The sequence below is a fragment of the Balaenoptera musculus genome, chromosome 2, assembly GCF_009873245.2.
Source record: "Balaenoptera musculus isolate JJ_BM4_2016_0621 chromosome 2, mBalMus1.pri.v3, whole genome shotgun sequence".
NCBI classification, from domain to species: domain Eukaryota; kingdom Metazoa; phylum Chordata; class Mammalia; order Artiodactyla; family Balaenopteridae; genus Balaenoptera; species Balaenoptera musculus.
In genome coordinates this window covers 130,174,617-130,199,684 of record NC_045786.1, presented here as the reverse complement: position 1 = coordinate 130,199,684, position 25,068 = coordinate 130,174,617, and the positions used below count along the sequence as shown (strand labels likewise).

Genomic DNA, 25,068 nt, shown 5'->3' with positions numbered 1-25,068 from the left:
TGACACTTAGTATTTTCTTTCTTTTTAAATTAGTTTTTCCTCTCCTACCTGAATATGAGTTTCAGGAGAACACTGACTTTGTCTTGTTTACCATTGTAGCCTCAGTACCCGGTACAAAGTAAGCTCTCTTTAAATACTTCTTGAGTGAATGAATTACCACTTATAAACACTTTATGTAAATAGCCCATGTAACATACTATTCTGCTTCTAATCCCTGAATGGTGCCTCAGGTAAGTGGATTATCTATAAAAAGTACTGCTAATTAATCTAGGAATTTATCACAAAATAAAATTCAATTCAGAGAAAATAATTTAAACTGCATCATCATAGCTAAATAACCTTTGATACCTGATTTATATTTACATTTTCTCACTAGGTACAGGATTTGATGGGGATCAGTGCCTTGGAGTTCAACTGCTAGAGCTGGGGAAAAAGAAAAAACAAATTTTACATGGGGATCCTCTTCCTCTTACAAGGAAATCCTACCTTGTATGGGTTGGCTTTTCAGCTGAAGGCAAGATAAATTCATTTATATTAAAGTCATTTTTCAAGAAGAAAATTGCTTCATTATTTATTCCTAATTAATTTGCTTAAAGATAAATTGTCTATATTTTATGTTTAAATTTATTTATTTTAATATACTGGCAGAACTGGAAACTGGAATTTCCAGGCGAGGTAGCCACTCTTCTGTGTATAAGATCCCCTCTTCATCAGAATTCTGATTAGAAAACTTACAAAGAGGGAAATAAATTTTTCTGAAAGTTTATTAGCTAGCAAAAAGGAGATACAAATCAGTGTTCAAGTTTTGGCTTTTTTAGAAGATTCTACATGAAAATCAGGAATTTTCTACTGATTTCCACTATAGTAACCACTAACCACATGTGGCTATATATAGAGCACTTGAAAAGTGTCTAATTTGAGTTGAGATGTGCTATAACTATAAAATACTCTCCAAATTTTGAAGGCTTAGTATGAAAAAAAAATGTAAAAAATTTCAATAATTCTTTTACATTGATTACATGTTAAAATGATAATATTTTGGATATATTGGATTTAACAAAATATATTATTAAAATTAACTTCACTTTTTTTTCCCCTTTTGTCATGTGGCAGAAGGAAATTAAAAATTACATTTGTGGCCCATATGATATTTCTACTGAACAGTGTGCTGTTGTTGACTCACTTAATCGTGGGTTATGACAGATGATTTGAAGGACACTGAGGAGTACCTTATCTTAAGGCACCTGTTAACCCTGTCTTCTGGCTTAAATATTTCTATTATTGGAGATTCATGCCCTTTAATTATATCATTGGGAACTCCAGTTTGTCTTTAAAAAAACCCAACCATTTCTGGATGTGTTTTCTATTGGGATATTATTAGTCACTTATGCTTTAATAATGTGACCATTAATAACTTCCATTCATATAGCTGTATTTTTTTCTCCCAGTTACCAATCAGATCTAGACCCTGAGGAAACTGCAGTTTGCAGAGTAAGAGGGGTGTGAAGTCACAGATAAAAAAAGGATGATTAGGGAATTTGCCATGTACTTCCTGAAATGGGAGCAGAGTAGGTGGGAAACAGTGATGCTTACTTGTTTCCTAGGTAAGTCTAGGAGCAGAACAGTGGGGAACTGTTGGGGAACAGAACAGTGACAAGGCCAAGAGAGGGGGGAGGAAGAAGAGTACTAAGGACAGATTTCTCTACATCGTCACCTTGCATTAGGTTCTCCTCATTTTTCCAAGTCTCTCTTGACCAAGGAAACTTCAGATTCAATTTTAACTTCTTTACTGAAATTGGCTTTAAAAAACTGCTGTATTCCAGCAGGTGGCATAGTTTTCACTGAATTGATCAGGGTTTTTTTTTTCCTCTTTTTTTGGATAAATTTTAGTCACATCACATGCAATTTTTTTTTCCTTTTATTCAGTTAGGTCTTACTCTATGTGGTTAGTGAAATTTTATGGGAAATAATCTTGGATTATTTGTCTTTTTGGTTTTGGGGAGGTTTTTTTTTTGGTTGGGTTTTTTTGTTTGTTTTTTGTTTTGCTTTTGAATTGAAACTTGATTGACTGGTGTGTGTATTTGAAAAAGGATTTATTTAACAAATACATAGCTATGTTTCCAGGTTATTTGTTTTTCTGTTGGTATATAGGTACCCCATTTTATGTGGATTCAGAAGGCATTGTTCGAATGCTTAACAGAGGACTTGGTCATACATGGACTCCTGTATGTAACACCAGAGAGCACTGCAAAGGAAAATCTGATCACTACTGGGTGGTTGGTATCCATGAAAATCCCCAGCAGCTGAGGTGGGCTATTAGAAAATGCTTAGTTGACTCTTTTTAAAAAGTACTTTGAAATTCTTTATTATGCTTATCTTTAAAGGTATTTTTAAAATCTTTAACCTTAGCTCATTTACTTACTTTCCATATTCACTAAATTAGGAATTTGTTTACATTCACTTTGAAGTTTTCAACCAATTGCTTGACTTGGAACCTATTGAGCAAAATAGAAACTAAGGGAATTCCCTGGAAGTCCAGTGGTTAGGACTCTGCGCTTCCATTGCAGGGGGCATGGTTTTAATCCCTGGTCGGAGAACTAAGATCCCGCAGGCTGAGCTGCATGGCCTAAAAATATGAAAAGAAAACAAGTTTATTAGTGTGACTAGCATTATTTCAGCCAGATAGGGAGGGGAATTTTGGGTAAACATCACATTTCATCTTTTATTATAGCCTTTTATTTTAAACTTTGATTTAGAATTGAATATATAATTTAGGTGCTTTTTGAGATTTTTAGCTTAATTATTGTTATAGGGGAGTGGGCTAGTAGAAATTTAGTAGTTGACTGCAAGTGCAGAATTCTCAGTACATATAGTCTCTATTCAGTATTGTGTTGAGTATTTACCTCTTTTTTGACACCAAACATCTTCTTGGTCAAAAAGACTGTCAGTGACATTGTACAGATACTTGGTGAACAAAGAAGTCTCTGCTTTCATGGAGCTTATAGTCTGACTGGGGAGACAGATAACAGAAACAAGTAAATATTAATTACTACTTAGAATAAATACTACCCGTTAATCTGAGCAGACCCATGATGAAGAATAACAGAAGAGCATTTTCTAGATAGTATGGTCATAGAAGATTCTTTTTTTTTAAAATAAATTTATGTATTTATTTATTTTTGGCTGCGTTGGGTCTTTGTTGCTGCGCACGAGCTTTCTCTAGTTGCAGTGAGTGGGGGCTACGCTTCGTTGTGGAGCACAAGCTCTAGGCTTGTGGGCTCAGTAGTTGTGGCGCATGGCTCAGTAGTTGTGGCTCACGGGCTCTAGAGCGCAGGCTCAGTAGTTGTAGCGCACGGGCTTAGTTGCTCCGCAGCATGTGAGATCTTCCTGTACCAGGGCTCGAACCCATGTTCCCTGCATTGGCAGGCGGATTCTTAACCACTGCGCCACCAGGGAAGTCCCAGTCATAGAAGTCTCTTAATGGAGGTAGTACTTAGAATGAGACCTGGAGGCCAAGGGGGTCTGTTATGGAAGAATGGATTGAAAAGCAATCCATGCAGAGTAAACAGCATGTACAAAGGCTGTGAGGTCAGAAAGAACTTGGTGTGTTTGAGGAATTAAAAGGATGTAAACATGGCTGGAGTACAAAGAAGCAAGGGGTAGCAGGGAACATAAATCCAAGTTGATATCAGTAAGTTAGACATAGGCTGCATTATAGGCCATGATAGAGAAGTTTGGATTTTCTTTGAAGTATAACAAGAAGTCATTCAAGGGTTTTATCCAGGGGAATGATATAATCTGATTTATACTATAAAAAGAAAAATGTATGTGGTAAACGGATTGGCAAGGGTAGGACTGGAAGCAGGGAGACCAATTTTTCAACCAGGGGTTTTTCCACTCTTCTGGGGATGTTTGGAAATGTGGGGTATTGTTTTTAGTTGTCACAAGGATTAGGACTTACTCTGTCATTCAGAGTAGGCTGGAACTAGTGTGGGGCAGTGGAAATGAGGAGAAGCAGATTCAAGATAGAAACAGGATTTGCTGGTAGTTTGGGGGTTGGGAATGAGAGAAGAATCAATGACACCTACATTTCTAGTTAAAGCTACTAGATAGATAGTTGTACCATTTATAGAAATAAGGAAGATAAAAATGTATACTCTCTTGGGTGTGTTAAGCCTGCACAATATCCAAAGGAAGATATCAAGAAGGTATTGGGGGCTTCCCTGGTGACACAGTGGTTAAGAATCCGCCTGCCAATGCAGGGGACACAGGTTCGGGCCCTGGTCTGGGAAGATCCCACATGCCACAGAGCAACTAAGCCCGCAAGCCACAACTATTGAGCCTGCATGCCACAACTACTGAAGCCCACGCACCTAGAGCCCGTGCTCCGCAACAAGAGAAGCCACCGCAATGAGAAGCCTGCGCACCACAACAAAGAGTAGCCCCTGCTCACCGCAACCAGAGAAAAGCCCGCTCGCAGCAACGAAGACCCGAAACGGCCAAAAATAAATAAATTTTTTAAAAAAGAGAGAAAATGCTTAACTTTAAAAAGAAAAAAGAAGGAAGGTATTGGAATATATGATTCAAACTCAGAAATTTTGGCTGGTTATATACATTTGGGAATCATCAGATTATAGAAGGTATATAAAGTTATAGTAATAAATGAGAAGAAAGAGACAAAAGGTATCAGTCCAACCCCAAAGAAATTCCAGCATTTAGAGGTCAGTTATTGGAGTAGAAGCTTTTGAATGAGAAAAAGGAAGATTAGCTAAGCAATTAAGAGAAAAATCGCCTGGAGAGGGTCATGTCATAGAAACTATAAGTGGAGACTATTTCAAGAAGCAATAATCAGAAAGGGAAATAAAAGTGGCTTTCAAATATATGAAAAGATGATTGATGTCACTTGAAGTAAGATTAAACACAAATCAGAACTAAAAAGAGATTTCTCTTCTTACCTATTAAATTAGAAAAATCTGAAAATTTGATAACACTCTTAGCTGGTGAGGCTGTGGGGCAATAACCACGTTTATGTATTGCTGACGGGAGTGTAAGTTGGTCACAATCCCCGCGGAAGGCAATTTGTCAAGAACTATCAGAATTAGAAATGCATATGCCCTTTGACCCAGTGAATCTGTCTTTATGATTTATCCTGCTGAAAAACTAGTACTTGCTATTTGAAGTATAATCCATGGAAAAGAACACATATAATAAATGTTGGCAAGGGTGTGGAGAAAAGGGAACCCACATATACTGTTGGTGGGAATGTAAATTGGTACAGCCACTGTGGAGAATAGTACGGAAGTTTCTTAAAAAGCTAAAAATAAACCCAGAAATGACCCAGAAATTCCACTGCTGGGTATATATCTGAAGAAAACCAAAAACACTAATTGCAGAAGATTCATGCATCCCAGTGTCCGTAGCAGCATTATTTACAGTTGTCAAGTTATGGAAGCAACCTAAGTGTCCATCGACAGCTGAATGGATAAAGAAGATGTATATATACATGATTTTTTTAAAGATATTTTATCGGATGTAATGAGAAGGAAGAAGATAGGTGCAAATGCAGATAGATTTAGTGGATGAAAGGTGACAGGAATTCCTGTCTGATGCCTTCTGTTTTGGTGGCAGATTTTGAAGCAAGATAGAGGGTATTTTTGAAGGCATTGGTTGGCAGTGTGGATGTTTGAGAAGACATAGTCTTCTTAATGTGAAATTGAACTTAGTAGAAAATCATAGAGGAATTGCTGGTTATAATTTCTGTATGTTGTGTTTTCAAAGTCTCCAGATAGTCCATTATTGACATATTTAGTATCAGAAGGAATTTATTAAACTTTTAAAAAATTCTAATTAATTAATTTTTGGCTGCGTTGGGTCTCTGTTGCTGCACGTGGGCTTTCTCTAGTTGCGGTGAGCGGGGGCTACTCTTCGTTGCAGTGCATGGGCTTCTCATTGTGGTGGCTTGTCTTGTTGCGGAGCACAGACTCTAGGCACGCGGGCTTCAGTAGTTGTCGCTCGCGGGCTCTAGAGCGCAGGCTCAGTAGTTGTGGTGCATGGGCTTAGTTGCTCTGCAGCATGTGGGATCTTCCCGGACCAGGGCTCAAACCCATGTCCCCTGCATTGGCAGGCGGATTCTTAACCACTGCGCCGCCGGCGAAGTCCCTAGTTAACTGTTTCTAACAGTTCTTAGAGTGTAGGTTGTTCTCAGGGATTTTTTTTTTTTACATGTCTGTTTCCAGGAATCAAGTTTTTAGTAACTTGAATGAAAGAATTCATATTTTATCTTAATCAGAGGTTTAGTTTTGAACCTAGAAGGATTTTTACTACTCCATCTAATGTTTATTCAAGTAAGATGATTCATTTTGTTTGTTAATATCATTATCTTAAGGAAGTATGTGAAGTTATTCATTTGTAATGAATAATTTTGGTTTTTCATTTAATATTAAAACTATTTTATCAAGTTCAATTTTTACACCCTCTAATAATTTGTACAGCTGGCTTTTTTTTCTTACTTGCTTTTATAGTTAAGATCTGTGAAGAGTTTTAACTCTCATTAAAAGACATGATAATTACAGCTGGTAACATTTAACTTAAATTCAACATGGGAGGGCTTCCCTGGTGGCTCAGTGGTTAAGAATACGCCTGCCAGTGCAGGGGACATGGGTTCAAGCCCTGGTCCGGGAAGATCCCACATGCCACGGAGCAACTAAGCCTGTGCGCCACAACTACTGAGCCTGTGCTCTGAAGCCCGTGAGCCACAACTACTGAAGCCTGCACGCCTAGAGCCCGTGCTCCGCAGCCGGAGAAGCCACCGCAATGGGAAGCCCGTACACCACAACAAAGAGTAGCCCCCAGTCACCACAACTAGAGAAAGCCCGCGTGCAGTAACGAAGACCCAACGCAGCCAAAAATAAATAAATAAATTAATTAAAAAAAAAATTCAACATGGGATAAAAAAAAATAATGGACTCTAAATTACAGTTTTTAGACTTGGAAGGATTTTAGAAATTGTGTAGGCCAGTGGCTCCTGACATTTTTAAGCATAAGAGTCCTTTTAAATGTCAAAGCATTTCATGACCTACAAATGATAGCGGCTTGTACAGTGAGTATCAGTTGATAGAGAAAATCCATAATAGCAGAAAGTTTCTATAGACCTAAAGATTATATTTGAACATAAATTTGTATTGTAAGTTACATCATATACATGCATGTGAAAATTCTTGTACATAAAGTGGAAGCTCTTTTATTCATGCTGTAGACAGTTCATGGTGCCTGTGTGAATGCATAGTCACTTTGCAAAGCTCAGCAGCCCTACAGGGATAAAAAAAGTGAGAACCACCAGTTTCTTTTGGTCTAGTTCCTGTGCTCTGTCTTTACTCCTGGTCCTTTTCCCCAATTTTTACAGGTGAGAAAACTGAGGCCCAAAAAGATTAAGTAACTTGGGATCACACAGCTAGTTAGTAGCAAAAAAGTTCCTATATTTTCTCTGTTGAAATACAGGAACAGTGGCAGTTGAGTTGATAAATAGATTGAAAGAATAAACTTATCCCTTAAGGACTGGCTTATTCTAGGGGAATAATTGAATTACTGAGGGGAATCTCATACGGCTGACATTTGATACACTGAGAAGATAATGCTGAAAAATATATGTACTTGTATATACCGTGATAAATTGATCAGGATGTTTTTCATTTTTTCCTGGCTTTATTCTGGAAGAATCAACTTGAATAAGAATGTTTTTCAAAGATTGGAAGCTACATTTCTCAGTATGGCCTACTGCACTTCTCATACTAGCTTTCCTTACATTTAGACACATGTAGAGGATGATTAATTTCCTTCCTGTTGATAGAGAGGTCCGTGAAAGCCCAGGGAAGAAAACTGTACAACCATCTTTAGTAGCCTGCTGCTGTGTTTAATGAGACTTAATTATCCTTGCTATCAAGAAATTCATTCTTATATTTATTTAAATCTCTTAACGCTTCCGTTTGCTCTCAGTGTTCGTGGTAAAGATAGCAAACCACTTGCTCCTCTGGAAAGGCAGCATTTCATAATGGTCCAGTGCTGGAGCCTGCTGCAGTATCCTGGCTGAAATGCTCACTGTGTAGCCCTGGCCATGACATTTAGACTCTCTGTGCCTCTGTTTCCTCATTTCTAAAACCAGGATGAAGCTAGTACCCATCTCAAAGAACTAATGTGAAGATGAAGTGATGTAGGAGTGCTTAGAACAGTGCCTGGCCCTTAGTGAGTGTTCATTGAATGTCAGTTGTTAATAACAACAGTAGTTTTCTTACTGTCACTACTTTAAGGCATTTAGCCTTGTATTTCGTGGTTAATGATTATGTTTCTATAATCTTTCCATTTAAAATACATTTTCTAACCTAGATTCAGCAGTATTTATGCTTTCTTTTTGGTGAGGAAATACATTTTGTTAAAAATAATTTTTAAAAGATTCATTTGAATCAGTACAAAACACCTGCCCTTAATTACTGCCGTGTAGCGTATCTGATTTCCTACCTCTGTTTGAAATGAACTTCAGTTTAGCAGAAACTGTCTTTATGGTTTCCTCTGAAGATTTTTTTTATTGTCACCACTGGTTAATACATAACTGAGAGTTTACTAATTTTCATGCCACAATCTAATTTGCTTTCTACAAACATCAGCGTTCCTTTTCTCTTTAGTTTAGTTTAGTTTTGTTTTTGTTTTTTTACCTTATTCTGCTTTACTTTTTGATATTGGAACTTATTTATTTAACGATATTTTATGCAGGCACTTCATATCATATCAGGCATTCTCTTTGGTTTTTAAAAACTCTTAAGAGTTATTTAATGCACTTGAAAACAAACTTTTTTTTGCAAGTTATGTTCATTTAACAAGCATTTGCTAAAAGTAGTGACTACATGTCCTATGCTACATGAAGTTAAATTGGGCCAGCAGCCTTGAAGAGTTGGCTGGTAAAATCATTATCTACTCCTGAGTCAGTGCTCTAAAAGAGTTAAATCCCATCGAACACTAAAAGAGTCCCATGCAACACAGAAGACAAGCAAAACTCACTAACTCTTAGAAACTTAATCTGGACATTGGCCCCAGTTTTCTCCAGTTTGATATTTTTCAACTCTTTAATATAAGAGAACAAATTTTGTGATTTGTTTGGAAAGGAATTGAAGTAATTTTGTCTCCTTAGTAAACTGTGGTTTATTTTTTCACATTTTATCCTCCAAATGGTTTAGCCACAGTTTCCAGGAAACTCATTCACTGTAGGCAAAACCCATCAAATTAGCAGTCAAATGAGTTTGTTTTTTCCTCCTCTTCCATGAAAGAGATACCTAACAGAGAAAAGGTCTTTTTACTTCAAGTCTTTAAAGCTAAGAAAAGGATAAGAAATGTGAATTGGTGCTCTGCTTTGATGTAAATGTGGCTTTAAAAAAGCTACTAGTAAAATCCTTATCAATTTTTCTTTATGATAATCGCTTACTATGACTAAATAAAGTATTAGAGTTGTAAAGTGTTTTTAAACAGGAGAGTGTAAGTCACTTTATAGAAAAAAGAATGTTAAGGCAATTAAGATTACTCCCAATGTTCCTCCTAGTTTTGTTAATGTACATATATGTGTATGTAATTGCACTCGTCCTTTCTGAATGCACATGTTCTGTCTTCCGTTTTGCATGACTAAAATGGTTTTGTGAATAGGTGCATAACAGAATTGCTACAAGAGGTTTTTCAAACGCTGAGTATTTACATTGCCACCTCATACTATGTGGTGAAAACCACTGATTTATGTGAAATCATAAAAGGGGAGGAGGTAGAAAGAAATGAGGATTTATGTTAAAAAATATTGGAACTCTAAAAACATGTTTGTTTTTATTAAATTTTCACAAAAAGAAGGAAAGAGTATTTAAATCTTACTAGAAAGGGAGCCTATGTAATATTCCTGGGTAATGCCACTTATTTATTTTTTAACTATTCTAGTGGACATTTGATAATATTAGAAGATATTTATGAAAAAAATTTTAAACCTAAGGGCCTAATTTCTACTTAGTATTTTCCTTCAAGAAAGTCATAACTTAAAGCCGTGATGAAAAGGCTGTATTACCGGATGGCTGTTAGGAAGTATTGAACAAGGGTCTGTGTTTTTTAAATGACTTTATAAAAATTAGAAAATTTGTCTATAGTACTTAGAGTGTGCAATTATGTTTTTCTTATAAATAATTTGGAGTATATACATTAAAAGAGTATTCTGCGTATATAAATCACTCTGATGAATGCTTTTTAATTCATAAATTGCATTGGTACTCATCCTGATGGGCATATATGAGTGCCTTACATATTCTAGTCAGAAAAGTCCTTGCCAACTGAACTATTACCACATAAGGCAACCCTTCATTTAGCAGAGCAGATATACAGTATAACCTTTTTATAATGATAATGGATTTTCTGCTTCACTCTCACCAATATCTAATAATAAACACTTATTGGACATTTCACCCTCTTTTTCTCTTATATGACACTTTCTACCAACAGTACCAAGTATTTCCAACTGATGAATGAAAGTGAATATGCTTTATCAGCATTTTATCTTAGGGCGGTCTGTTTTATAACATGGATCCCATAACAAGTGTTTATGGCACAATTTCTGTATTTTGAAAGTGGGCATTTTGCTAAGGAAAATCTGAAAAGAGCTGATTTCACTTTTAGTGATTGTTAATTTAATAAAGCTGATGTGAGGAGGGATTTTTGAAGTTCTTGAAGTACGTGGAGGGATAATTTTGATACTTAATCAGGCCTAAAGTACTTTTTTAAAAGAGGAATCTTTTGTATATTATTAAGCCAGCTATTGGAATAATATTCCAAGTTACTAACTTTTGGAAAATTTATAATGTAGCAGTTTTTATGATATTTTAGAAAGTTTTTATGGTGAGACTGTTTCTTTCCTGACAGGTGTATTCCTTGCAAAGGTTCTCGATTTCCTCCCACCCTTCCACGCCCTGCTGTAGCTGTATTATCCTTTAAGCTTCCTTACTGTCAGACTGCCACAGAGAAAGGACAAATGGAGGTATGCACAAATCTTACCTTGACACTCTGAGTTTGATAATACCCTGCCTGTGACACAGACATTTAAAATTATTCTGATGACCAGTGTTGAGTATTCATTACTTTATAATTAAAGAAATAGCAGTAGCTGTGAGGGAAGAGGGCTGCTTCCAGGGACTTTGTCTAAGAGGTAAATGGGTGTGACTGTCAGGGCCTCACTAGGGTAAGGCGCTCACTCTCGGGCTTGGACAAGTGCCTAAGAGGACGTGCCTCCATGAATTTTGTTCCCTTAGGCGCCAGGCTTGCCTCACCTTACTCCTAGCCCTGTGTCATCAAAAGTCATTCGCTATCTTGCAGTTAGTTATTCTAAACAAGAAACAAATCAGCTTATAAAAATCTAGTTTACCAAGTTCTCTGAGCATCAGCTATGATAGCTAGGAAACTTTAAAATGCTATATACAGTTGACCCTTGAAGAACATGGGTTTGAACTGTGTGGGTCCATTGATACATGGGTTTTTTTCAGTAGTAAATACTACAGTACTGCACCATGCAAGATTGGTTGAATCTGAGGATGCCGAACCTCAGATATGGAGGAACCGCATATATATGGAGGGCTGACTATAAATTATATGCAGATTTTCAACTACACAGAGGGTAGGCGCCTCTACCTGCTACATTGTTCAAGGGTCACTGTATTTCCCTCTTTTTTTTAAGGATAGAAGATTAAGTCAAGGCATAATATCACATTAGAATTGTAAAATAAGCTGTAGAAAGGAATATTTCAGAAAATATTTTATTCAGAAACTGGTATCGTATGATAAATGTTTAACACTTGCGTGGTATTCAGCTGATAGTTGGCTCTAAGCAGTTTTTCCACTTTTGCAGGAACAGTACTGGCGTTCAGTTACGTTTCACAACCACCTTGATTATTTAGCTAAAAATGGTTATGAATATGAAGAGAGCACTAAAATTCAAGCAATAAAAGAACAACAGGAACTTTTAATGAAAATGCTTGCGGTGAGTAAAATAAGTATAGTGGGGAAGAAAAGTTAATTGCTTTTCCCTAGGTTGAATTTATTTATTTATTATTATTTTTTTTAATCAATTGGTCTTTAACATCATACTGTGCTGATGTGAACTGAATATTAAATTCTACTTATATAGGATAAAAATTCCACTTAGAGGTTGTTAATCATTCCCATTTTTTATTACAATTATTGAAATTTAATTTTTGTACCCAAGAGCCCCTATGTATAGGAAACATCTCTTTATTGTACCTTTGACTTTTACCCATACAGTTTAGTACCTGCTATTGTTCCTGGAATGACCCAAACGTAGGGGAAGTATTCCAGGGGCATATTCTTCAGAGTGATCTTTTACTAGTTCTGTCTGATAATTTTTTTTTTTTTGGAGTATAATTGCTTTACAATGGTGTGTTAGTTTCTGCTTTATAACAAAGTGAATCAGTTATACATATATTTCTTAATGGTATGTGAATTAGCACCAGGTTCCACAACCTAGAATTCTTAAGTTGTATCTGGTGGTGTTTTTCTCCCTTAAAAGTTCAGTTTCCCAGTTCACGTTGCAGTTAAAATATTTAAGACATTGCCTTGTATCAAAGATCATAGGAGGAAATAAACTCTTCTGGTGCTACCTCCCTTTTTTGTTTTTGCCGACTGGTCTGTGTTTTAATAGGCCCTGTAGGTGATTCAGATGCTTATTAATAAAGTTTGAGAACTGGCTCTAGCTCCTCTCTTATCATGTGCAGCAAATAAAGTTTGAGTGTAGACTTTTAGGTCTGCAGGCTGAGCAGTCTTAAGAACTTTGATCAGGGTTTTAGATATGCCTGCCTTTTGTTATCCTCTTAGGTAAAAGTTTGTCTGTACCCAGTGACCAGGTTTGGTCCCCTGGATATTTAAGTACATTTATCTTTAGAGACAAAAGAACTTTTTGAAACATAAGATTTATAAGTTTGTGTCCTCATTCCAGGTTGGCTTATGAGGAGGAGTATAATGTAATTTCTTCTGTGCTCTTCTTGCACTAGACTGTAAACACCTTGAGGGCAGTGACCATGTCCTGTTCACTACTGTATGCCAGGCACTGATGTAGTGTCTGATACATAGTGCACCTCAGTATTTCCTAAGAGAGTAAATGGCCCAGACTTTTCATTTTAAAGTTGAGGAAAAAAACTCCTGAGGGAAAAGTGATATCTGAGACCACAGAGCTTATTGTAACTTGTCTCCAAAAGGTGATATTGACTACTGTCACCTCTATGCAACACTGCCTTGCATTTAGTGTTAAAGAAATTTAATTAGTTTACTATAGAGTAAGTTTTGTTCCATTCACAAAGTCCCATTTGTACACCAACATGAACTAGTAACCTTTTTATTTCCTACAACATATGTAAGGAAACATGTTTGATTTATTTAACATTTAGCCTTAGAGGAGCTTTTCCACTGGGGTGAAGTGTTCCTCAGCAGGGTGCTAGTAGCGCCCTGTTAGTTCTTTAGCATTCCTGCCCCCAGGCAGATGCCCATAGTTCCACCTAATTACTGGGAAAACCATACTACTTTCATTTCCAAATGCCCTCTGAGGCAGAGTACCACCCTGATTGAGAAGTACTGCTTACAGATAAGTGATTCTGGAAAACTTGAGAAGGACATGCAGGTAAATATCTAAAGCATCTGTGCTGATGAGTCAGACTTGACATGTCTAAGTAACAAAGTAATACTTGTATGAATTATGAGACCTTTAGTAGTCTTCGAAGTATTAGTTTTCCTCACATTGTACTTCAGTTGCCTCACTTTGAGTCGTCAAAATTCATACCAAAAGAAAAAGTCATGATAAATGAATGTTTTTCATTTTATATTGTAAGTATAAAAAATAGAGCAAGAAAAAGGAGGTTGTTTGCTAATTTGGAAGTTGTATAACTGTTTCTGGTAGTTAGAGATCATGGACAGTCATACTTAAAAAGCTAATGGATGAATCTATTTGCCTACCCACATTCACTTAGTAGCATTTGTGTGCCAATTCTAGGCAAAGTAATAACAAATCATTTACAATTTATTCTTTCTTTCAATTTGCTACCCTGTTTTGTGAGTGCAGGTGGTGGAATGGGCAGGAAAACAAATTTAGGAGGACCATTTTTGAATTTTTAAATAAATCTCTTACTCTCCTTGCAACCAATAACTTGAAATGATATGTCATATTTCATTGTTGATTGTAAAATGCACCATTATTTTACTTATTTAAGTCACTAAGACAGAAAGAAATGCTGCCAATTAAACTGACTCACCATCAATTGTAAGACACTTCTCAACTTCAGAGAGAGATGTTAAAATGTGTAAAAATGTGCCTCTTAGAATCAGGGATACAGTATCTAGAAAACTTTTCTCAGTTCTACTAGTAATATCATTCTTTAATTTTTAAAAAGTTTTACTCAACATAATTTGACTTTTTTCCCCCTTTTTTTCCTTTAGCTTTCTTGTAAACTGGAGAGGGAATTTCGTTGTGTGGAACTTGCTGATCTAATGACTCAAAATGCTGTGAATTTAGCCATTAAATATGCTTCTCGTTCTCGGAGATTAATACTGGCCCAGAGACTTAGTGAACTGGCTGTAGAGAAAGCAGCAGAATCGGCAGCCACCCAAGCTGAAGAAGAGGAAGAAGAAGAAGAGGATTTCAGAAAAAAGTTGAATGCTGGGTAAGAAATGTTTGAGTTTTACCATCCTGAATGTTGACTTGGTCTTTTTATAGCTCTTTATTGAATAATATCATTGTCTTTTAGTTACAGTAATACTCCTACAGAGTGGAGTCAGCCAAGGCTCAGAAATCAAGTTGAAGAAGATTCAGGGGATACTGGAGAAGCTGATGATATAGAAGAAAAACCAGAAATACACAAACATGGTAAGATAACATTTTTAAGGCAGTTTAAAGATGAGATGTGTCATGTGTGTGACTTCTCCCCTTTTACTTGGCTGAGGGAAATTGAATACCCATACTTTTTCAAGACATCTTTCCTGTCTGATTGTTGATTACAGAAGATGACTTTATCTTCCCAGTTACACTGTATTGTTTTATCTTAATTATTTTGTAGGAGAAAACCCATTTTTCAAAAGTGTAAATTCCTCTGATATGCCAGCTATTAAGTCAGGTAAGAAAATTTTGATTTTGTAATATCAAGAAAATTTTGAAGTAGGTTTTACAGTGATACATCTACTCAAATACACCTTACTCTTCAGGGCCTGTTTTGTTGTTGTTGTTTTTAATCAGAAATGTTTGTGAAACAGTGGTCATTTAACAAATACTTATTAAATGCCTATTTTGTGTCTAGTATTTGCCTGGGGTGGGGGGCTACAGCGGTCAAGTAGACATGCATGTTTGATCCCTGCATAAACCTTATAGTACCAGCTGGCTTTTAAAAGTATATATATATATATATATATATAAGTTTGATTTTAATATACTTTTACATGTGTACAGATTATTAAAAGAGCATGTAGGGGCTTCCCTGGCGGCGCAGGGGTTGAGAATCTGCCTGCTAATGCAGGGGACACGGGTTCGAGCCCTGGTCTGGGAAGATCCCACATGCCGCGGAGCAACTAGGCCCGTGAGCCACAACTACTGAGCCTGCGCGTCTGGAGCCTGTGCTCTGCAACAAGAGAGGCCGCGATAGTGAGAGGCCCGCACGCCGCGATGAAGAGTGGCCCCTGCTTGCCACAACTAGAGAAAGCCCTCGCGCAGAAACGAAGCCCCAACACAGCCAAAAATAAATAAATAAATTAAAAAAAAAAAAAGCATGTAACAGGTGGCTGTAATCTAGTCAGTGGTGGGGGATGGTTTGGGACCCCAAGGAAGGCCTCATGGAATGTTTATTTATTTTTAAAATATATTTTTGGCTGTGTTGGGTCTTTGTTGCTGTGCGCGGGCTTTCTCTAGTTGCGGCGAGCGGGGGCTGCTCTTTGTTGCAGTGCGCGGGCTTCTCATTGCAGTGGCTTCTCTTGTTGCGGAGCACGGGCTCTAGGCCCGCGGGCTTCAGTAGATGTGGCACGCGGGCTTAGTAGTTGTGGCGCAGGGGCTTAGTTGCTCTGCAGCATGTGGGATCTTCCCAGACCAGGGCTCGAACCCGTGTCCCCTGCATTGGCAGGCGGATTCTTAACCACTGCGCCACCAGGGAAGCCGCCACGTGGAATGTTTAAAGCAGAGATCTAAAGGATGAATGAGTCAGCCAGGCAAAGGTGGGTGGGAGCAGAAGAAAAGCATGTGGGCTTAAGGAACAGCATGTGTGAAGACTGTAAGAGAGGCCTGAAGAGCACAGAGAGCAAAGAGAAAGGGGTGCTGAATGGTTTTGGAGCCAAACTGTGCAGATCCATGTAGGCCATGGTAGGATTTTGATCTTTATTCTGAGGTTGCTGGGAGGCTGTTGTAGGTTTTAATCAGGGGCAGAGTATGGCACACTGTGAAGAGGAGGACTGCATATAAGGAGACTTCTGAGGTAGTCCCAAGTGAGATTGAATAGACTGGGGTGGTGGTGATTGATGGTAGAAAGAATGGGAGGAATTGAAGAGGTGTTTCTGAAGATGATATAGAGAGTATGGAAGTTCAGGGTGTGAAGAATAACTGTCAGTTTCTGGCTTGAGTGCTTGAGTGAATGATGGTGCCATTTACCGAGTCAGGAAACACTAGGGAAACGTAGGTTTAGATAGGAGGACGATGAATTACTATTGGCTGTTTGGGTCAGGAGCTCAGGAAAGTAGTATCTCTGGGATGGAGATATAAAGTGAACATTGTTGACATAAGTATAGCAGTTTAAACCATGGGTATGGGTGAGTGAGCACTGGGGGAGGATCCAAGTGAGGAGAAAATGAGGTTAGGCATAGAGAGGAGGAGGAGGAGGAGGACGAACCATCAAAAGAAAATGAGGAAGGAGGTAAGCCAGGGAATGCAGTATCTCAGAAGTCAAAGGGGAGATAGTATCAAGAAGAAAGGAACACTCCGCTGTGTGGAGTGCTGATGAGAGGTCAAACAAGGTGATGGCTGGAAAAGATCCACCAGTTTTGGCCGCATAGAGTTTACTGAGTTCTTAGCAAGAGCAGATTCTGCAGGGTAGTAGGGCTGGAAGCCATGTATTGGATGGAGGAACATATGGATAGTGAGGAAATGGGAATAGCTATGTAGACAACTCTTGAGAAATTTGGCTGCTTAGGGGAGGTGAGAGAAAATTATGTGGGGGGCGAGAAGGGGATGTGGCAGAGAGCGTGTTTGGTTTTTGTTTGTTTCTTTAAGTTGGAAAACTTGAGCCAATAAAGAAGGAAAAGTCAAAGATGACACATGTAGCCATTGATAGCACAAGTTTCTTGAAAAGCAGGAGTGGGTGGGATCTAGAGCATTCGTAGAGGAATTATTAACTAGCTAAAATAAGGCACCATTCTTCCCTGGTAACAGGAGAAAAGAATGGATCTCTACATATTGTATCTGTATATTTCATAGTGGCAAATTGGGATAGTTCCCATCATCTAATAGCTTTTATTTTGACTTAGAAATAGGAAGGAGGTCATATATAGTTATTAATAGTTTTAAAGTTGCAAAGTACATTATTTTCATATAATACAGATTAAAATATTCCATTCTTCTTATAGAAGTCATAAGTCTTCTGAGTTTTACCACTATTAAGTGAGGGTTTCTTTCTTATGAAAGGTGCAGCTACCTCTAGCAACCAAGGACGAATAAACCCCTTCAAGGTAAACTCTTTCCAGCGATGTTTTCTATTATTTAAATACATTTCCATACAGAGAAATATTTCCAAACTACCAGATGACCCTCCCCAGACTTAAGAGGCATTAAAGACTACAACAGATTAAATTTTAAAATATTTAAATAAGTAAATATTTTAAAATAAACAAAGATGAAAGCAGCACTAGTTCCTGCTTGGACCAAGAGTTACATTTTCTACTTATCTTCTGAGAACCTACAGTTTTGAAGGTTTTCAAAACTTGGGGATGTGGTATTTGGGAATATGCGCATAAGTCTTAATTTGGATTATACCAAATATATTCAATTCCGAAGGTGAGACTACAGTACAAACTTAACAGAAATTTAAAGGAAAAATAAATCTCTTGGCATTTTTTTTTTCTTCTTTAAACATTAAATGCTAATATTAGTTTGCTTTTTAGGTATCAGGCAATTCCAAAGAGCCATCCATTTCAGTGAATTCAGTACGTTCAACTAATATTTTAGACAATATGAACAAATCATCCAAGAAATCTACTGCACTTAATCGAGCTACAAATTATGAAAAGTCTCCAGTTATAAAGCCTCTGGTTCCAAAACCAAAGTCTAAGCAGGTATGATTTCACCTGCCCCCATCTGCAGTACACAACTCATAGTCTGTTTGTCTTACTTTAGTTCTATTCACTCTTTCAGGTATGAGACACGAGGCTCCAGTTGTTTATAAGTGATTGTCTAGTGAGGGCAATGGTTCTCAATTCTGGTTTTGCATCAGAATCACTTTTTAAAAATATGTAGACCCAGGACAGGGACTCATGCATCTATCTGTATTTTTTTTCATTTTCCAAGTGGTTCTGATGCATGTCCCTATTTAATGACAGCTGGTTTAGTACCTGGACCTAATCCTTCCTTGTTCTGTATTCTGATTTTGCCTCCCAGATTTTGTCCCAGTTTTGGTATTTTATCACAGATTTGTCATCAGTAAAATAGACCTGCCGTTTGTATTTTCCATTTCATATAATTTTATTCATCTAGAATACATGAAATTTGAGGTGCAGTTTTTTTGGGTTTTGTGTGTGTGTTTATACATGTTTATTTTCAACAGAGAACCTCTCGGGACTTCACATGTTGGTGTAAGAATTCTAAATAATTATAAATATTTCTCCACATTTTTCAAAATTTGCTTGTAACATATAAAATCATACTAGATTTTGTTGCGGTATTCATTATGTTTGTTTTTACAGGCATCTGCAGCATCCTTTTTCCAGAAAAGAACTTCCCAAGCTGATAGGACTGAGGAAGTAAAAGAAGAAAATCCTAAAAATCCATCATCTGAAACCTCAGCTGTGTGTCCTCAAAACACTGAAAATCAAAGGTCAGTACATAGAGAAATTTAGTGTTCTCAAGATGTAGTATTCCAATAAAAGGCATACAGAAGTAGCAATACAAAATTATGTGGCCCTATTATTCATTCATGTAAATACTACATTGGCACAGGTAGTAGGCATTCTGAACACTTGTAACTTTAGGGAAGCCACAAATATTGATTAATGTCTATTTATATTACTTATTAAAGTATGCTTTGATAAACTGCATACATGTTTTAAATTGTGGATACGTTTTGCTGGGACACTATATTTTATAATTAGTTCATTTTTTCATTTGTTTGTTTTTAAATCGTTAGTATAGTTACATGGGAGAAACACAGTCAAAAGATAGAAAAAGATGTGTGATGAAGAGTAAATCTTTTCCCTGTCCACCCAGTTTCCCCTCCACAAATAGTCACTGCACAAATTTCTTATATAGCCTTCTGGAATTATCCTATGCATGTACACTTAGATTTATCTATTTTTTTTAGTTTTACAGAAATGGTAGTATACTCATTGTTCTGTGCCTTATTTTTTTCATTTAATAGCTTTTGCAGATGATTTCTTATTACTACATGAAGAGTTTCTTTAATCTTTTTACTTCCATTGAATGGCTATACCATAATTTATTTAGTTCTCTACTGGTGGACAAAAGGTAGTTGCTGGTCTTTTGCTAGTACAAATAGTAGTACAGTGAATAACTATATGAATATTATATACCTATAGCTGTAAGATGGATTCCTGTATGGTTCAAGCTAATGTACAATTGTAATTTCGATAGATACTGCAAAATTGTTCTGCATGGATGTTGTATTATTTTGTACACCCCCAGCAATATGAGAGTTCCTATTTGTCCATATCCTGTTTGTCCGCCAACTCAGTGTTACCAGATTTCTTGATCTCTTGTATGCTAGATTTATTTAAAATACATCAGCTAAATTGCAAAAGTCACCATTTCATTTTTAGTGTTATGTATCTCATTTAACCAATATCTCATGTTAACCAATTTAATTTGAAGGGATAGCTGTGGTTTTTATTTTTCCTCTTTTGTTCTGAATTTAATTTAGATATTAAACACTGAAATTTTTATTTAAGAAGATTCCATTTTTTATACTATCAACAGGCTATACAGAAAAAAAGTGTTCAGTAAATATTAAATGTTTGCATTAAATCTTCACTTGTGACCTAAAGACAGTTTGTGTCAGAACTGAAATCTAATAAAACTGACAAGTATGCTCTGTTCATGCTTTACATAATAATGGTACAAGAAAGGACCCACACTCCCAGGTCAGCTGTGAGGGCAGGGGTGAGGAGCTTGAGAGAAGTTGTGACGATTTCAAATAGCTGGTTTGGGAAATGGAGAAAGGCTACCAAAGATACATGGAAGGGTTATATTGGGCTAGAGGGGCTAAGTAGGATTGGAGACCTTGAGCCTGTCAACATTCATAAAAGAGTTGAAAGTTCAGAGTTTTGCTGCACTTGGAAGATACAAATGTGAGTAATCCCTTTGAATTGATCTTATAAAGGATTTTTTCAGCTCATTATTCCTGCAGTCTCTAGGCAGTTTTAAGTAATATGTAATTATGAATATTAACAAGTGTAATTAACTGTGTCTCTTTTACTTTATATATAGGTATGCTAATGGTTAATCACTAACCTGAAAAATCATGAAGCACTTTAAGACTGTGTCTTAATTATAAAATTTTTTTACATAACTGCTATTTTAGGCCAAAGACCGGGTTCCAGATGTGGCTGGAAGAAAACAGATGTAATATTTTGTCTGACAATCCTGACTTTTCAGATGAAGCAGACATAATAAAAGAAGGAATGGTTCGATTTAGAGTATTGTCAACTGAAGAAAGGAAGGTAAGTAAGGTTAATTGTACTGAGATTGAGACTTGAGTGAATTCCCAGGGGTTTTTTTTTTGTTTTTTTTAATTGGGGTATAGTTGTTTTACAATGTTCTGTTAGTTTCTACTGTACAGTGGAGTTCCCTGTGCTATACAGCAGATTCTTATTAGTTATCTATTTTATACATATTAGTGTATATATATCAATCCCAATCTCCCAATTCATCCCCCCGCCCTCGCTTTCCCCCCTTGCTGTCCATACGTTTGTTCTCTACATCTGTGTCTCTGTTTCTGCCTTGCACACCAGTTCATCTGTACCATTTTTCCAGGTTCCACATATATGCGTTAATATACGATATTTGTTCTTCTCTTTCTGACTTACTTCACTCTGTATGACAATCTATAGGTCCATCCACGTCTCTATAAATGGCCCAATTTCATTCGTTTTTATGGTTGAGTAATATTCTGTTGTATATAAGTACCACATCTTCTTTATCCATTCCTCTGTTGATGGACATTTAGGTTGCTTCCATGACCTGGCTATTGTAAATAGTGCTGCAGTGAACATTGAGGTGCATGTGTCTTTTTGAATTATGGTTTTCTCTGGGTATATGCCCAGTAGTGGGATTGCTGGGTCATATGGTAATTCTATTTTTAATTTTTTAAGGAACCTGCATACTGTTCTCCATAGTGGCTGTATCAGTTTACATCCCCACCAACAGTGCAAGAGGGTTCCCTTTTCTCCACACCCTCTCCAGCATTTATTGTTTGTAGATTTTCTGATGATGCCCATTCTAACCTGTGTGAGGTGATACCTCATTGTAGTTTTGATTTGCAGTTCTCTAATAATTAGTGATGTTGAGCAGCTTTTCACGTGCCTCTTGGCCCCTGTATGTCTTCTTTGGAGAAATGTCTATTTAGGTCTTGCCCATTTTTTGATTGGGTTGTTTTTTTTTTTTTGATATTGAGTTGCATGAACTGTTTATATATTTTGGAGATTAATCCTTTGATTGTCCGTTGATTCATTTGCAAATATTTTCTCCCATTCTGAGGATTGTCTTTTTATCTTGTTTATAGTTTCCTTTGCTGTACAAAAGCTTTTAAGTTTCATTAGGTCCCATTTGTAAGGATAATTGTACTGAGATGGGGACTTTAGTGAATTCCCAGGTTTTAAAAATTCTTAAAGAAAGTGCCTTTTTCTGTTTTTAGAAATTGAATACATTCTGATAAACTCTTGGTGGAGAGGAAGTACAACAAGCAAAATGTCAGCTTTGAACCTGTGGATATATAATAATTATTATTTAGTGCTGATGGTTAATTTTTTGGCAGATGTACTGCTTACATCCGTATAAGTTTCTGCATATTGTAAGTTAGGGGAATACCCCAAGAAAAAGTGCATTACTTATCAAAAGCAAAAAAGATTAATAAGTAAAAATGAAATTAATTCACATTTTTGGACTACTACTCTGAAGTCCTTGTAAGCAGAATTTCTTAAAATGCTATTTACTTCCACATTGAATACTAAATGAGAATACTGCTTTGGGGGGAAAAATCTGATGTTCTATTCTAGCCTTTCATGTGAAATTTAGGACAGGTGGCTTGTACCTATTGCTCCTCATGTCAGTTTCTGCCATGTGAAAGAAGGCTAAGAGCAGCTTTCTTTTGCAAGGGGAAGGATTGTGTGTGTCGTATCAATAAATCTCAGACTTCCCTTCCCTAGGAATGGCTGCGTGCAGCATGGGCACCTTGTGACATAGTTACTTACCTTGATAAGCTGGTTTTTACAAATAAAAGTATTGCAAAATGAGGAAGCTAGAAACTGGTCTTACCACCTCTAGCCTCCTTTAGAATCTCATTAGCATCTTTGTATTTCTCATTTTTTATAAGTATTTATAAAAGGATAAAAATCGTAAAGAATTAGATAAAATGACATCTGAGTGAATAAGACCATATTAGGAAAAGAGGAAGAGACTTGGCAAAAGTTGTGATTGTGTTTTTGAATACTTAAAAATGTAATCAATATTTTTAGTGTAAACCTTAAACATTTCTTAAATCCAGTCTGTTAATGTGAAAAATACTACAGGTCAGATGGTCCCTTTTCAACAATAATGACTAGGAAGGAAAATAAAGTAGGAGGAAGAGGAATTGTTATAGATTAAAAGAGGTTTAAGAGGTAAATGAAATGAGTGAAGCTTGTTAGGTTCTTGCTTAGTGAGTAGAAACCAATCCCAAAAGAGCGTATACTGTGTATAACATTCGTGATATGACAAAGTGATGGGGATGAAGAACAGAGAACTGATTGCCAGGGGTTAGGGCCTGGGAGAGGAGTGGGGTGGGGCAACATGTAGGATCCTCATGCTATGGAACTACTGTTCTGTATCCTGAATGCGGTGGTAAATACACAGCCTACAATAGAATTATACACACACACACACAAACAAGTAGAAATAAAAAAGGGGATTTTATCAATGTCAATATCCTAGTTGTAATAGCGCACTACAGTTTTGCAAGATGCCACCATTGAGGGAAGCTGAGTAAAGGGAACATGGTGGCTTTCTGTATTATTTCCTACAACTGCATGGAAATCTATAATAATCTTAAAATAAAAGGTTTTCTTTTTAAAAAAGTACCTGCAGTTATAGTGTTTTGCACTTAATATGGTTAAATACAAGCAGAGTTTAGATTGAAATGTTATAGAGGTAGAATGTAAATTTTTTAAGGTGCCCTGCAATTAAGTAATAAGAGATTTGTTTAAAAAAAAAAACGAGAACCCTTAATGATTAGTTTAACAATTCAAGTGCTAATTATGCTGCTTTACATAAAGGAATGTTGCCTGCAAAAGTAACAAAATCATGTCCTTCCTATTTCTTTGTTAGTGCCTAAAAACTTTTCTCCTGCAATATTTTTATAAAGGCATGGGCTGCCAAGGCCAAAGGAGGAACTGCAAGTGATGGAGCTGAAGAAAAGAAACGAAAACGTGTGGTCGAGGATAGTCACGAAACTGAAAACCAGAAAGAAAGAACGAAGGAGAATCTGAATTTGCCTAAAAAGCAAAAACCTTTAGATCTTTCTACAAATCAGAAACTGTCAGCTTTTGCATTTAATCAGGAATAGAGTAAGGAAGTGAACTTAGGAAAGTAATGGATTTTTTACTCATCTTTGATGAATCTAGACCTTTTAAAAAATCTTTAGGAAACTCTTTATATATTTTTAAAAGAGTTTAAAGACTGCTGTTTGTCTTTATAAGATAATGTAGTAATTATATCGGTGTAGGTAGCAGGGCATCTGTAAAAACTATCATGTCTTCAGATTGCTTTGTCCCCAAATGGAGGGCCATTCAGAAGCATTGTGGTCATGGTCACTGACTGGAGGCCACTGTCATGTCCTATTGGAAGCTGATTTGATGTTGTTTCTTACCTTCAAAATCATCAAAGCCAAGGTCTTAAAACCTCTGAGCATTGAAGTACCTTGTAGGGTTTTCCTTGTTTGGTTCATGTCATGTACTGGGAAGTACTACAGAAGTCCTCTTCCCAAGTGTGTTACCATAGACTGCTCTCTATGTCTATACTGGCCCCAGGGGACCATGTATTTTTTTTAATATGGGCCCTAAACATGTAAATAATTTTGTAGATGAGACCTTTTGTTTGTTTTGGCAGTTTCTTCATATATTACTTTTAATTATTTGTGTAGCCTTTTTTTTTTTTTTAAATAAAACTTTCACATTTCCATATTTAGCTTGATATGGCCTTCACATTGTATTTCCACGAAATGGAAGTGTTTCTAGAAAATATATTGTATATTGATTACCGTAATTTCTACCACCCCCCATCCTATTACACAGTATACACACAGAAGAGAATTGAAGATACTGTTTTGATAGCATTGCAGCCCAGCGCATAATGTGTTCCTGGTAAGCTACTCTGGTTATCAGCATCAGCAGTACTTTTCTGAGCAAGTCTTTGAAGCCTCGATAAGAGAGTGGTTGAAGAGTAATGGGAAGTGTTTAACTCCTCTTTTATTTTGAACAAACAAGATTTAATTAAGTAGTTCATACATTTTTTGGTTAGTATTCTAAGCAGAACTTAATACAAATGCAGCC

General features: G+C 36.7%; 1 protein-coding gene across 1 annotated transcript in view; it reads left to right on the top strand.

The window, feature by feature from the left end:
- The window catches only part of WDHD1 (WD repeat and HMG-box DNA binding protein 1), a 62,301-nt gene extending 37,594 nt beyond the window's left edge, over positions 1 to 24,707 (top strand). The window contains exons 15-26 of the mRNA XM_036840117.1: positions 377 to 514; positions 2,152 to 2,308; positions 10,933 to 11,047; positions 11,912 to 12,043; positions 14,506 to 14,729; positions 14,814 to 14,932; positions 15,123 to 15,179; positions 17,723 to 17,766; positions 18,199 to 18,369; positions 18,997 to 19,127; positions 20,847 to 20,985; positions 23,883 to 24,707. Of these exons, the coding sequence (XP_036696012.1) occupies positions 377 to 514; positions 2,152 to 2,308; positions 10,933 to 11,047; positions 11,912 to 12,043; positions 14,506 to 14,729; positions 14,814 to 14,932; positions 15,123 to 15,179; positions 17,723 to 17,766; positions 18,199 to 18,369; positions 18,997 to 19,127; positions 20,847 to 20,985; positions 23,883 to 24,083 (1,628 nt within the window). The 3' untranslated portion in view covers positions 24,084 to 24,707. The remainder of the gene's footprint in view (positions 1 to 376; positions 515 to 2,151; positions 2,309 to 10,932; positions 11,048 to 11,911; positions 12,044 to 14,505; positions 14,730 to 14,813; positions 14,933 to 15,122; positions 15,180 to 17,722; positions 17,767 to 18,198; positions 18,370 to 18,996; positions 19,128 to 20,846; positions 20,986 to 23,882) is intronic.
- Positions 24,708 to 25,068: the final 361 nt, after the last annotated feature.